At 43.1% G+C, this 15,748-nt stretch overlaps 1 protein-coding gene across 4 annotated transcripts in view; it reads right to left on the reverse strand.

Annotated features, from left to right (window-relative positions):
• The window catches only part of tbc1d1 (TBC1 (tre-2/USP6, BUB2, cdc16) domain family, member 1), a 49,174-nt gene that overhangs the window by 20,658 nt on the left and 12,768 nt on the right, over window positions 1-15,748 (reverse strand). For all 4 annotated transcript variants that reach the window (XM_056410388.1, XM_056410390.1, XM_056410389.1 and 1 more), the window contains 9 exons: window positions 9,512-10,120; window positions 7,407-7,496; window positions 7,193-7,297; window positions 6,025-6,157; window positions 5,722-5,813; window positions 4,409-4,525; window positions 4,107-4,232; window positions 3,751-3,899; window positions 2,095-2,355 (listed from right to left, as the gene is read on the reverse strand). In XM_056410388.1, the coding sequence (XP_056266363.1) occupies window positions 2,095-2,355; window positions 3,751-3,899; window positions 4,107-4,232; window positions 4,409-4,525; window positions 5,722-5,813; window positions 6,025-6,157; window positions 7,193-7,297; window positions 7,407-7,496; window positions 9,512-10,120 (1,682 nt within the window). The remainder of the gene's footprint in view (window positions 1-2,094; window positions 2,356-3,750; window positions 3,900-4,106; window positions 4,233-4,408; window positions 4,526-5,721; window positions 5,814-6,024; window positions 6,158-7,192; window positions 7,298-7,406; window positions 7,497-9,511; window positions 10,121-15,748) is intronic.

Raw genomic sequence — 15,748 nt, forward strand, 5'->3', positions numbered from 1 at the left:
GGAACTAGAACGGGCACTCGGTAGAGCACATACCTTCGCATATCACAAGATTGGGCATTGAATTATGAACATTTTGGCATTAGTTGCATGCCAATTGAATAAAAATTGACCGATTTAAAAAATGACAGATTTCTTTAATCATTTAGGACTTTTACTTTGAAAAATGTCCTAATTGATACATTAAAATAGTTTGATTGCTATTGTAGGGGATTTCAGATATGTATGGAACACATCTGCATTATTTATTTCCTGGAACTCTTGGGGAAATCTATATACAGGACTTTTCTTAACATACAAAAGTCTGACTTATTTTTATAAACTCTTCCTTGGTACAGTACACATGTTTTAATGTGAGCATAATTTAAGCTAAATCTCAGAAACGATCTATAAAGATACAAAATCAGTTCATTGTTTACTTTTTAAATGATTTGTCGTCATCTTATTTTGAAAAACGGATGTTGTTTCACGTGGTTCTTTCCGCTAACTTTGCAAAACCGGATGTTGTCACGTAAATCCTTCCGCTAACTTTATCAAAACCCTCGCGCGCTCCCGATCGAATGTGTTTACCGTGAGCATCAGTCTATAGGGGCAGACATGTGAGAGTCGGCTGAGTTGACCCAGAGATTCAACTCGGGGGACGGGGACGCCGCTCGGTGCGTGAGGATCCCCTCGTGGACCTCTGACCTCTGTCGGCCCTCGCCGGGCGCATCGTCTCCGTTGCGGTGCGATTGAAACGTCTGATAGTTTTTCTCGCAGATTTTATGTCATCTGATCGGCCAAGTTTGATCGGCCGTTTTGAGAACGCCGATCAAAACCGATAATGGGAATATCGGCCGATATGGATCGGCGCCGATCAGATCGATGCATCCCTACCCATCATCCCACCAAATTTCATGCGATTCAAAGAATATTTTGACCTTTTCATGACCTTGACCTTTGACCCGATCGATCCCAAAATCTAATCAAATGGTCCCCGGATAATAACCAATCATCCAACCAAATTTCATGCGATTTAATACTTTTGGACTTATGCGAATAACACGCACGTACGTACGCATACAAATACACGGCGATCAAAACATGACCTTCCGCATTTTCAATGCGAAGGTAATTAGCAGGCTAGCTAGCCAACTAGGTGAGGACAGCCGGCTAGAGAGCATTCATGCTACACTGGTTCCGGAAAATGAGCAAACTGAGGGCTAGTGACCAGCGGTGGCGTTTAAACCAATCTAGAGCAGCCTCAGCTCTCTTCCCAATGAGCTGCAACAACATGTGTTGTTGCTGCAACTAACAACAAAAGCCATTTTCTTTTGTACGAGTCAAATGAACACGGAAAGCCGTTTAATGTCCATCTTAATCCTATTCTATTCCATTTCTATGGCCTTAGAAATATATATTTTTCTTTCACATCTTCAATACTTAACTGTAAACACACTTTGATTTTTTTCCCCTTTAACTGCGAGCGCTCTTTCGTGCTTCCGTCACCCTAACCACATCAAGTCGACTCTTTTCTTCATCAGATAATCACATAGTAGTGTGAAATTTGATGTAATGTCAAGAGGTTTATTGCCGAAGCAGAGTTTTGCTCAAGGGCAGAGGAATTTACACCAGCAAGGATTTCAATAGCAGCACTTTTCTGACAGGATCTCATCTACTTCATGTAATAAGGCTGGAGCTCTTTACAGATGATCGACACAATCTTGTTTTCACTATCTCAGCAGATGCACCTGCTGAAGTAGAGGGATACAGTGGATGACACGCTCCCCTGGACACTCGTTGAATATGCGTTTAACAACCCGTGAGACTGCCGCCACAGGCTTATTCCTGATCTCACCGGTACGGCGAGGGGTATGAAACGATGTGCTTCAGTTGGTGACCCACAATACATTATATTATTAAAAACATAAAGCACCTGAAACACAACCACAAACCAACCCTCTCTCAATATTCTCTGGCTCAACTTAAGACCTCATGGCAGTGAGATGGGCGGAGACACATCTCTAGGGTACGTGGCCGTGCTCAATGTATGCCATGTTGTCATATGTGCCAATGGGAATGTAAAGATTTGAAATTGAAACCAGAAACACTCCTTACTTGCTCTGGTGCGGCGTGTCGGTGCTGACGGAGTAGTGTCGTACTAGCTTGGGCTTGCTGGCTGCAGTGGGGTCCTGCGGCGTGCGGGTCAGTGCATGCAGCGGCGGGCTTTCTGCTGAGGAAGGTGTGGGTGGGTGGCTGAAGGTGCTAGCCCGCCGGCGGAAGCCCTGAGGCTGAGCGTCCCCAGGTTGAGAGGAAGCAGAGGGGGACAGGGGGAGGGAGGAGTCGAGGCGTTTCAGGTCCCCCGTTGAGTTGTGACACCTGAGGACGACGAGGAGAAAAACATGGAGTCCACAAAGCTCACAACCACATATTGTGTTAAGTAGTCCAAGGGGAAAGTGTGAGGTGAAATTAAGTTTGTTTTATGCACTTTGCAAGAAACTTTGGAATAATTTAATCCTACTTAAAATGTCCAATTATATTCTGTATTACAATTGACGCTTCGATATGTCCCTCACTCGAACGCAGAGGTACTCTGTGTGTACCATGTGTGTACTCTCTGTGTACTCTCCTCTGTGTCTGTGTGTGTGTGTGTGTGTGTGTGTGTGTGTGTGTACTGTGTAGTGTGTGTGTCTGTGTGTGTGTTGTGTACTCTGTGTGTACCTGTGTTACTCTGTGTGTACTGTGTGTACTGTGCACCTACTCTCTGTGTTGTCCTGTGTGTACCTGTGCACCTGTGTACCTACTCTGTACTGTGTGTCTGCTCTCTGTGTGTGTGTGTGTGTGTGTGTGTCCTCTCTGTGTAGTGTCTGTGTGTGTGTACCTGTGTGTGTGTCTGTGCACTACCTGTGTACTCTGGTACTCTGTGTCTGTGCTGTGTTGTGTGTACTCTGTGTGTACTCTGTGTGTACTCTGTGTGTACTCTCTGTGTACATAGCGTTGCATCAGCCAGCTCTGACCAGGATCAGACAACTATCCGGCTCTGCCCCGCAGACTCTCGTGCAACAGTTTCAGAATTTTCTTCACGTGCAGGCTAGTTGAGTGGATTTGGAGCTGGTCGAGGTTAAACTCCTGTAATAGTGATGCTCGTTACCCGGAGAGGTTGGAAGGAGGCATGTTTCTAAAAAACCTTTTGCAGAATACGTCAGCACATCATTAACCAGTGTTAGTGCTTCTATTCTACACTACAGAATGTATATACATGCTGCTTTTCCTTTTAACTGATTGTATGAGGGAATAAAGACCTACCCGAATTTACTGGAACAGTGTTGTTGCTGTATTTCATTGTCTTCTGTCTCCATCTCCAGGTGATGTGTCGTGATCTTTAGCTTCTAACTTTTTGACCTGTTTTCATTGCCGAGTCAGTTTGACATCGTGGATATATTCCTTAAACGCATATTCTTCATCTATTCAGGGAGCTAGAGACAGCGTGGGCTTTATGGTAACAGTGATGGAGTAGCAGCGGGGGGCGAAGGGTCAAATACTGTCCTTTATGGTTTTCAAGCTAAAAAGCTATTCAAAAACGCCTTGAAATATCAATCAATTCTGGTGGCTGGTTTTCCACAAACACAGGTCTAGAAATTAGGGATCAGGATCTTCAAACTCAAGGTTTTATCAACCTCTACAATTATGAAATTGCCCTGACCTTTAATTCCCTGACTCTTCTTCCCCAATGTATTAGTCAGTGTGTGTTTGTGTGTGGGCATGTGTGTTTACCTGAGTGGGCTGGTGGGTCGCAGCTGGGAGGAGGCGGGCAAGGGGTCATCTAGACAAGGCTGGTCCTGGCTGCCATTGACCGAACAAAAGGAAGAGCCGCTGTCACTTCCTACACTGTTATCTTTCTGAGCTCGGGCCTTGCTGCTCCCCTGTCAAAAAAACAACACACACACTTCAAGGTTACATACAGGCTTTTACATGGAACCAACAATCTCAAAATTGCAAAACACCTTAAAGGACTTATTTCTCTAGGCCTGTTCTTCTATGTTATATCACAATAATGACGGCATTTGATATATGTAAGTGAATATTGGAGCACTACTGAATACAAACCAAGAAATAAAGAACAGTTTTACCTTCCAGATTCCCTCCAGGGACTCGGTGAGCGAGCGCTTGGCTCGACTCTTGAACTGCTCGAGTCGCTGCCGACTGCTACTCTGCTGTGATTCCACCGGGGCTGGAGCTGCTGCCTCCTCACACACCTACACACACATGGAGGCAGAGGGACAAAGAGACAGTGAGACGGAGTGAATGTTAGGACATACAAGCTTAGTGGGACACTTCATTCTTTCTAAGTGAAAGGGATATTTGGAATGAAGACAGGAAATGAGAGGAAGGAAGCCTCAGAATGTGTACTTTAGAGATTAGCAGAAGTGACCTGTTTGCTGTCTCCAGGCTGAGTGTGATGATGGCTCTTCTGCCTTTCCTCATACAGGCCCCTCAAAGAGGCCATCAGCAACTCATTCTCTTCCTGGTCGCTCTTAGGACGAGCCCTCTGAAACACAAACAACATCTTTTATTACATTTATCTTTTTCAACCCTGCCGAATATAAATGATATGCGAGGAAGTTTGCAAACCTTGACATAAAAGCAGCAGTCAAACATGAGGGGTTTTGAGGTCGACGACAGCTACCTTAAATCCCAATAGTGGACACAATGTGCTGTGTCGCGTTAGAAAAGCATGATCTCTCATGCGTTAAGAGTTCAGCGCCTACGTGGTGATGCAGTTCTGCCACATCACCAGTAGATGTCAGATGAGTCATAGAGAAATACTTGAGGGCCATCTCCTCCCCAAGGCTCACATTCAACTGTTCAACAACAACAACATGAGCGAGCCTAAACCGCTGTGCTTTATCAAAGAGCCAACTTGTGTTTCAGGAAAAGGAGGAGGATGTATGGAGACCATGAAGAACACGTGTATCCACGCTGATCAACGGGAAACGTTATGCTTCAAGTACTTTGAATGGGATTGGATTTGTTTAAAAGTTGCTGTATAAATAAAACTTGCTTGATTGAATCCCCACCTCTGCTAGCCCTCGTTGATGTGTCCTTGAGCAAGACACTTTATCCCGAATTGCTCCCCATGCAGTAGCTGTGTCTACGGCGTATAAATGCAAGTCCCTTTGGATAACAGAGTCCGCTAAAATGTAATGTAATCGTATCGTCTTTTCTCCTCCTGCACTCAGAGACGCTTTCAAAAATGTATCCAAACAAATAAGACTTTGGGCGACTAGCTAGCCACAAACTACACTTCACCAGTTGTGGATCATACTAGGAAACAGGAAAGAGATAGGAAGATAAGAGACAATGTGTCTGAGGTCGAACTCATTCAAGGGAATCTTTGATGATTGTAAGCAGCTCTGTGTCAAAGCAGATGACCGGCGCCTGGACTCAGCAAAGTTACCCTTTGATCTCTGCCTCTCTGATCGAACAACAGGTGAGGGAGCTGTGCGTGGAGCCAAAGGGCCTCTGTAGATCAGTTTGGCACTAAACGCGAAGACCGCCCACGTTTGTAGCAGCCCACTCAAATTTAAGAATGTGACTTAAATCTCTCTTTGTAACTGCACGCCGCTCAAACTTTGACTTCTGTTCCAACGATTGGCCTCAAGATTGAAAGACGGGCTGGTTTGTTTCTATCTGTAGTCGCCTAAGAGAACTCTAGGAATACACAGGTCGGGATGGACACGTTACCATGGTGTTTTCAAAGACTGCCGCTTGCTCCTGGTTGTCCAGAGTGGCCAGGTGTCTCTGGAGCTCCAGCTTGGTTTTAGATGGGTGCAGACCTGAAAACATGTAAATGCAGAATAAAACTATGCAGCAGACCAGGTAGTGTCACATCAGATGTGTTTACATATAGTAGGTTTGTGTTTATAGGGTGTGTGGGGTACTGAGGGTTGATGGTGTGGCAGTTTTATATTGTCTAGTTTATTGGTAACATAATATACCCCCATAATCACTGGGGTGCAGCCATCTACATAGATAAGAGTTGCCTACCTTCTACCCTCTCACACAGTCTGTGAAGGTGCTGCATAGGGCACCCGTCACACTGCTGGCTCTGGGTCTTCGCATTCTGTTGCAGGGCAGCCACAGAGAACGCCTGCTTTAAAGTCAGCATGATCTCATCTACCTACAAGAGCAAAACACTTGTTGATGCTTTTTTTTTAAATGTCCCCCATCCTTCTAACATACAGTCTTTCGATATTGTCAGTGCATCTATGGGTTTGCTTCTACCCATATTTATTTACAATAGCTTATTTTCAGAACTCTATTCCAAAATAGAGAAAAAATATTTGAACAAATCCACCCCATTCTTGACCTAATATTGATTTGTTTTTTTTGTCTTTCAATATACGTGGGAAAACTGGGTCTTTGCAGATATTCAATTCAATTCAGTTTATTTGTATAGCCCAATTTCACAAATTACAAATTTGTCTCGGAGTGCTTTACAATCTGTAGATATGGTATCATATGCTGTGTCAAAATTAAACAGGATATGCAGTTCTTCCCACAGGCTATCCAGTTTACTCGGGCTGCAGTCACACACTGCAGTACAGCCATAGAGTGTTCAAGGCTTTTTATCAAACTCAACATGACTCAGTGGAGCACAGACACCGAGTCATCGGTCTCAATACTTCGAGCTCAAATTAAATCAGTCGTCCAACGTGTTAAATTAAACTGTGTGGGAAGTTCCGATATGAAAATGTGTGAAACAATTTACAGGAAATACACACAATGATCAACTGTGTATTGTGTTCATATCAACAATTACACCACAGTCGTTTTGAGGTTTCTTAACATTCATTATAAATGACTGTATGAATGGATTGTACCAACAGAGGTGACGATTTGGATTGTTGCAGTTTACATTCATGTTTATCCAAAATGCCATCACTTCATAATTTTGTCCAATTTATTATTGGTATGATATCGTCAGAATTAGCATATGAATTCTTGAGTTATGGTCAAATACATGTTTCGTCCAAATTTTGACTTTTGTGCCAGATTTTTTAAAATCTCCTCCAGGGGTTTCTGAGATATCGCGTTTACAAACGTTTAATAAGAACATAATTAAAAAAGGGACAAACTTTTTATTTTATTTTTTATGTCCCATCCTTTTCTTGCCGTGTTCCAGCACGCTCAGCTTTTATCATCCGTCTCTTACCAGCGATTCGTCGGTGCACTGGAAAATGTAGCACACAAAGTGGCAGCTTCCTCCTTCCACCGTCTCCCTGCAAATGAAGCCGAAGTGATCCACGTGATGGATACCCTGGCAGAGAAAAGATGATGCGCTTCAGGATTGGGGTTCTTGAAGTTCCCAGCACAAGCCTGGACAGACGGATATGTGTAAAAAAAACACCGCAGTGCTTCATTCCTACCTGTGAGCAGAAGGAGATCTCTTTGAAACTCTTCTCTATGGCAACTTTCTTTGTGTCTGGACTGACCAAGAAGATCTGAGACCGGCCCACCTAAAACACAAAGACACAACGGTGAAACTGATGGTGTCTCTGTGTCTGTGTGTTTTTAGTGGCTTGCGGTCTGTAGTGTGTGTGCTTCTGTCTGTGGTGAGGTTTGTGGTGAGGTTGTGACAGCAATAATGATACTCGCAGACTTAACTAGTTGTGGGCCAAGTTCCAATTCCTCATCGTGTAAGTCTGGGCCAATTGTTACGTGATATAAAAAGGGAAGCCTAAAAATAAGCTTTTTTTTAAAATAATCGGATTTGTCAAATGATAGTTTCAGTTCTTGTCTTTTGAAAAAGAACCTCTAAATTTTAGTACAGTTCCACTTCAGTGGATATCACCGTTAATGCCATCATTAGGACATGAGTCACTATCGCTTCAACAAGGAAAAAAGGGACTCAGCGGTTCGTATTAAGCAGGTGGTCTCATGTGTGTTAAATCACACAGCTATTCTTTCTGTGTAGAATATGATTCATATTTGATCTTGCCATTCAATGCTCTGCTGTATCAAATATGAATCGCATTCAGGGAATATATTTAATAATTCCATGTCACTGTTCACCTGGTTGAAATAGTAAATATTTTTCAGATGAGACACATCCGTTTTTAAACAAACAAAACGATCTAAAATAAGGTAACAAATAATCATACATTGAGATCTCTGCATAAATAATGCATAACAACAATAAATGGCTACATTGTGTCTTTCAGCTAATTCCAAGTTGTTGTTCTTATTTAAATCAAGCTCTTTTTTTCACTTACTGTTGTAACGATATTCACGATTATAACTATATTATCACCACGCTCAACTCATTGCGAGTGTTTCTGTATCGTCCCGGCTCTGATCTATCAGACTCAGAATAGAGGAAAGGGGGGATTAAATCTGTGTCTTTAAAATTTAGGTTAATGATGTCACCATGATGAGGTAATTCTGATTCCCCGTGTCAGAGGCAGGATGTATCATCAGTGTCAACAACATGTCTGTATGTGCTGAGAGGGACAGCAGCAGGCCCCGGTGGTTCCTGTGCCGGCCTTCCCCATTTCCTGTCTGTAGGATAAACAGGAAAGTTGTTGGCAGCGGAGTGAGTGAGGTCACATAAAGATGAAAGAGGGGAGTGTGACTGAGCTCTTTTTGAGCAGCAGTCAGTGTTTTCTCTTGCTGACTCATGAGATTTATTTATTTTTGTTCCCTCTGTCTGTCGTTTGTTTAGGAGCAAGTATGAGAGCTTGCTATTCAGAGAATCCAAAATTGTACTTTAAAGCACAACAAAGTTTTCTTGTTATTCTCAAAAAAGACGTCAGTGAAAATAATTATGTCCGCGAGCTGGAAGTGATCGACTCTTCACTCACTGCTTTTGACCGGTAGGGGCATTGCCAACCAGCCACTGCTCCGCAGCCAGAAAACAGTTTGCTCCCTTTTAATATTTTAGGCGGTATGTTTAGCTAACAGTCAACGAGATTTACATATTTGATTTTTTGCCAAAATTGCGTCTTACATGACGACTTAAAGATGATTGCTTGCATGCATAGCCGCTTGTACTCGAGTTTGAAGGAAGTATGTTTTACGACACCTCACAGCCCATTAATGTCGCTGCAGAAACATGGCTGAGATGTTCCCTCTACTCAGTGGACCTTTCTAGTTTATTAGGAATGCAATTTTTTGTGTGTCCTAGGTCGGATGCCTGAGTGGGGTAGTGACTGAAACATTGCATTTCAAACAAATTCACTGCTGACAATGTGCATTTAGTCAACATTTAATTTTGCTTCATTTAATTTTCTACTACGTGTGAATCTTTTCGGTTTTCCTTCTGTAACTAAAAACTTGACAACCAAGTCATTGAAATATATACAGCATGTATGGTCCCAATGATTGGCACACGGTAATACCTGGGGACAGACCTCGTTATCGAGATTTTGTTTGATTTCAGGAGAAGCAATTATTGTGATGGGTTCGATCCATGGAGGAGAATAAAAGAGCCTACTTGCTAGTGTTAGTGTGCGTGTCCATTCATGAAATGTACCATAAACAGCATGGTCCTGTTCTCCTGCAGGCTGGTGGGCTGTACTCCGGCGGAGTGGGCGTGTGCATCAGTAGTGTTGGTGTGAGAGATCTCAGGTGAGAGACCATTCTCATCCAGGGCCTGCAGACAGGGGAAGCTGGGGTCCCTTTTGAACAGCATGGGACGTTTCCCAGCGATTGGGCTCCCCGCGGCGCCGTCACCAACGTCCCCAACGTCCCCAACGTCCCCAACGTCGCCGCGTCCGTTGGATTGAAAGGCCAATGCCCTCTTTAGCCCGACTGCCGACCTGCCACCACCACCTTTGTTGCTCGCCCCCGAGCCATTAAGCTGGCCGAACTTCTCGATGCACTCGTCGATGAGGGCGGGGGGGGCCTTCTTGTGAGCGACACTTGCGCGGCCGCAAAGCAGCACCTCGAACCTTTTAGCAAAGGCTGTCGGAGACATGGCAGCCGAGGCTGCCGCGGAGGTCGCCATCGCGGAGAGGGACTTAAGACACGTGTCCGGTGCATCGTCGCCTCCCGACGACGTTTTGATGGAAACGGAGGCGACGTCACCGCGGCGCGCCGAGCTCTTGCCGGCCTGCCTCAACGTACTGATGATCTCAGGAACCTGGAGGAATAGCAAGCATGAGATAAGGATTCACATTAGGGCCACATATAGCTTGACAGTGCGTGAAGAGGGTCACATCCAGTTTGCAGCTGCTATCAAGAGGAATTTTGCTCTATAAACATTTCTAAAGAGCTAAAACGGTTGACAGCACTATGATATCCATAGCCACAACAAAAGACTTTCTTCAAGTACTTTAATAACCATTCTTTGTTTCTGAAGGTGACTGGTGCTCATACTGCATCCATGAACAGGTGGCTGCCTACAGAAGCAACAGTGCAGAAACACTAAATGCCGACTGGTTTTCTTCTCCTCACTATGAGCTCACCTGCCACGTGGTGTGTGTCACGGCTCCCTGAAATGGTGCCGCCCTTGAGACGGTGTGCATGTTGAACAAGTCTCAAAGCAGGCTTTGTACTCACTTTCCCTTTATTTGAGTCCCTCCTTTCCTTTCCTCCTGACCCCTCCTTTCCCTTTCTCCTCTTCACTCTCGCTCAATAAACTCAGGCCGTAGTCAACCAAAGCCTGTTAGTCTGCCCCCTCTTCAACAAAACCGTTGGTTGACGGTGGGAGAAAAAACAAATCAGCATGTTATCTTTAGATCAATTTAATCAACCACAGTACACTGAGGCTAGCGCCTTACCTATTGCCCTTAATTAATTAGAAATAAACAGCTAATAAACTGCTAACTGCAGCATATTAAATTAATTATTTATATATATACGATAACAGACACAAAGCCTGCCTATGTTCATGTGATTTCTGAAAATGGAACATGTCTCCGAAGCTTTTGCAATTGATCTCTGAGGGCGCGCCTCAGTTGGATACAATCTGTAACCTCAACACGGAAACACACTGCTCCTTTAAGAATCGTTTCCACCAGTGTCCGTCCAATGAGAATTTGGTGAGACTTAAGAGCAATATGACCGACCTACCGACCAGAAGGTTTTACTAAATTACATAAATACAAACAGTTTCTGCGAGCGATGCGAATAAGCAAAATGTGCCTCATTGGAATTGTTCAATTCGAGCAAGAGAAATTTGCTTGAGGCTGGGTCGTGAAAACCTCACGTTGAGATTCTCCTCCTGTCATCACTGACATCCCGATGTCGCTGAATCAGAAATGCAGGAAAAAAAAGATTGTGTTGATGGAGCAGCCACAATGTTAGCAATGCTTAGCACCGAGCGATCCAAGCTGCGTTCATAAAACAAGCATTTTCAAGGTTGTTTGCTTGTTGTCTTGTGGATCCTAACAAAGCATGAATTCAAACTTTAAAAAAATCTGCATTATTATGTAGTTATTTCGGCATCCTTTTTACCGATTTAGTTTTGGGGTTCATACAGCTGTAGTAAACCAGCCAACGTGTGGCTTGCTGGATACAATGAACAAAGCTCGGTGAAATTCATTCCGGATGATGTCATGAACCCAGACATGGAGGCATTTAAATTGCACGGGATATCTAGGATGTACAAAGCAGCAATAGCGGTTATTTTAGCTATGACTGATTAAATGCTCCTCTCTTAACTCGAGTTATGCAAATAAACAAATGATTCTTTTTCCGTTTCATGGATTGTTGAAATCTGTTTCCTGATCCGATCTAAAGTCCTGGGACAGGGATGTCTTATGTGTGCAGATTGCAAAGCGAATTTGTAATTTGTGATTTTGGGTTAGCCAAAATAAACTGATTTGATTAGAAGGCGATGAATGCAACATGAGAATGTGCTTTAACGTTTTGGTGTGAATGCAGCGTTACTCCCTTTCATCCTGCACGGAGGGAATAATAAGCGGGACACAAGCAATGCTGCCGGTTCAGCGTGAAATGTTAACTCAGCAGATGCTGAGGGGTATTGAACCGTATCTCGGGACTCACACACACACACAAAAATCCTTTTTCTGCAGGCAATCTTACCATGACCGTTCAAAAACTGTCGGATACATGGCATGTGCCCGTTTTAAAAACAGAGAAGCAACAGACAAAGAGAAATATTCTGAAGAAAAACAAAACAACAACCAGCCAGGAGACCGTTGTTCGTTTCAAGTCAATGTTGATTTATTTGTCACGAAACTTTTGTAATTAGTTACGGCAAAGTAGTCGAGCAGTGAGGACACAGTGAGGCAAGTCGTTATAAATATTAGTTTGATAGCACAGACTAATCATTCCGCTGCACCACAATCAGTCTGAAAGGAATACAGTAACAAGCTAACACAATAATCAGCCAACAGGCGCAGGTGTGCATTGTTGGACTAGGACTCTGTACTGGATACAGCAGGGACACTCTGTGCTGTTGACTTGTTGCATTCTGCTGATAATTGGTCGCGGTTGCAACATCAACACAGTAAGTGAAGGACAACACAGTACAAGTCTCCCCCTTGTCCAAACGGTGGTACAAATAGCTCATTAAACACAAGGAAGCGACTGCAGTAAATTTTTTCTTGTTACCTTCGCATTGAAAATGTTGATGTTGAAATGTTTTGATCGCCGTGTATTTGTATGCGTGCCTGCGTGTTATTCGCATAAGTCAAAGAGTATTAAAGCGAATCGCATGAAATTTTGTGGAATGATTGGTTATTATCCGGGGACCATTTGATTAGATTTTGGGATCGATCGGGTCAAAGGTCATGAAAAGGTCAAAATCTTATTTTTACCATAGCGCGGTCAATTTTTATCCAATTGGCATGCAACTAATGTCGAAATGTGCATAATTCAATGCCTAATCTTGTGATATGCGAAGGTATGCGCTCTACCGAGTGCCCGTTCTAGTTTACTCTGTATAGGTAGAGACTAATACACAGCAAACAAGTTTGAAAAACAGGACTTATGTCTTCAAAATATTCATCAGCATTTCCTAGACTACTACCTAAAAGACAACTTCCTCTATGTAAATGTACATAACTAGAACTCAGCGCGAGTAGAATTAGGAAGTTTGCATTCTTGTTCTGCGATTGAAAAGCCAGCCCGTTGCTGTGCCTGGCATGGAGGAAACGTAACGTGTGATGGAGGTCACGGGGAAATGAGACTGGAGATATATGAGGAAGTAGGCCGTGTTTGAGTACTAAATAAGGCAGAAGAAGCTGGGAATAATAATAAAAAAAGGTTGATGAGTCTTCAAAAAGGCAGCTGAATGAGAATACAAAGCGTCATCACTGGAACACTAGACCTCCTTTAGCTTAGAGGTGGTGACGTTCCTTTATAGCCTAATGTTTATGCTTTTATTACTTCAAGCGATTTTGTTCACGCTTCGAAAATCAGAAAACTTGTGTTCACTTGTGAAGATTATCTCAAAACAACAATCCAAAATCCAGTGGGGAAATCTCACTGCCGTTTCGGGGATGGTAACCTCACCTCACGGTGTTAGCATCGGTGTGACTGTCACACGGATGCTAACTTCCGCGCTAACACCACGCCGGCAGCGAATCCAGACCGCGGAGCGGAGAACGAGCAAGTAGACGAGCAAAGCAGAAGTTGAGTCACTTCAGTGATGTCATTGTTTACGAGATTCTAAAACCGCCGTCTCATAGGCCTGACACACTTCAGGTCGGGTCCTGCTGCGTCTTGCCTCTGCATGAGAAGTGCTCGCTCTTGTTCTTTTGTTCAAACAATAACCAGCCTCAATTTGACTGCAAAAGGAATGTTCTCTTCCTGAACAGATCTCAGAGCAGCAGGACACTTTTGAGGTACTGCACTCTACATTTTGGGAGGAAACTATTACACTTTTTTACTTCACAACATGTTCTCTGGAAGCTGTATTTGCCGACACTTTGCAGATTCAGATATCAAATCAAAAACATATGATCATCATGATCAACAGTTATCCAATCATTTAAGGCACAGGTGTCAAACACAAGGCCGGCCACGTGTCTGGCCAGCGACGGCTTAAAAAATATGATGTCATATGAAAAATGTAAGAAAAGAAATCCTGTGCTGTTATTTTGAAGGTGATTTGTTCTGCAACGCAGTGCCTTCGGTTCACTCTCCTTCATGCTGCGTTCACACCAAAAGAGAAGCGAACTTTCGCTGCTTTACTCGCCGGACTGTTTGTGATCCTTCACGCAAGAAGCACCGGAGAGGGGGCGTGGCTTATCGCCATGAAAACAGTTAATTACCGCCGTCAACCACAGAATAAATAACCACTATTTGTACATGTTGCCACAAACGTTGGACCATCACGACCTCGTGTCTGGGTTCATATTAATATTATATATTATATTATCCGTGGAAAGCTTCACCAGGAAATGAGTCTACAAGACGGCCGCTTCCAGACGATCAAATTATCCTCAATAGTTTTTGATTCAATGGCATGACTTCATTGATGTCAGGCGGAGCATCTCGATGCTGATTGGCTGTAACGATGCATACTTTTTTCAACCGAGTAAAAAAAATTCAGCATGCGTGAATGAGGATCAAATTTTTTGCTAATCGTTAATCACACGCGTCTGTGCATTGACTATGTTAAAAACATCCCCAGTCCTCCAGTTATGAGTTCCTCCACTCAGGTCTATGTCAGTGCTACAGTAAGGTTGAAGTGAGTGCTGAAAAGTTAATGTTGTATACTTGAATCTTTTTTAATTACACTTTGTTTAATTTATTTTGAGGATAAAAGCAGCTCCTCAAGACACCGACTCGTTTCCATAGTAATATTGGTTGTAATAGATTCAGTGAGTGAGCCATAAGCTACATTTGTTAGGCTTTTTAAAACTACTTCTCACCAGACTTTTATTTCATGTTTGTGCATGAAAGCACTGTTGAGTATTTTTTTTAAGTCTGTAGTTGCCAAATAGTTATGCATGTTGTGTAACCCTGTGTCCTTAAGATGCACTTTTAGGTTTATACTTGACTGTAAAAGGGAACATTTATAACTAGTTGCATACTGTGATATTCTCGACTATCTCCGGTTCAAACTGCAACATCTTTTCATCAAATCAATTTGAGAAGTTGAAAATGTTTCTCGATTTGGGTCTCAGCTTGTCATTCAGGGGTGATGGTGTGTCCCAGCCAGACCAGAGAACCACTGGCCCAGACCAGTGGAGAACCACTGGCCCAGACCACATCTGTCACATATTCTTAGCAGCTCACAATTATTTGTTGAGTTATGTCCTTCTCAAATGTGACAAAAAAGCTTTGAAAAAAGTGAAAGTAATAACGTGCGTTTGATCTTTGATACAGTAATGTGGCTTATAATAAATATAATTAAATGAGTTTCTTTTATAATATTAGAGACATTTGCAGATATATTTTTACAATGCATGTACAATATTTTTACACTCAAATAAACAATAATCAAATGCAAAGACGGTTATTTAACAATATACTCGGGAGTAGTTACAATTATAGAGTGTTACAGTTACAACCGGCCCTTTGAGGGCAGCCATGATGCTGATGTGGCCCACGGTGAACATGAGTTTGACGCCCCTGATTTAAGCGCTCTGCAGACTCACAAAGGCGTCCTCGGTCAACGGTTTTGACACCGGCTCACGCTCAAGTTGTTGAGAGTTATGGACATTTTGTGGGGTTGCCGATCTTTTTCAGATTTTGGCCAGAAATGTCGATATAAACACCAGCATTGATGCGTTTTATCACAGTACAGAGTACAGTCATATCTGTTAGCTTATATTAAAAATAATTAGAACAA

This window comes from Pseudoliparis swirei, chromosome 24 (genome assembly GCF_029220125.1).
Source record: "Pseudoliparis swirei isolate HS2019 ecotype Mariana Trench chromosome 24, NWPU_hadal_v1, whole genome shotgun sequence".
Classification (NCBI taxonomy): Eukaryota; Metazoa; Chordata; class Actinopteri; order Perciformes; family Liparidae; genus Pseudoliparis; species Pseudoliparis swirei.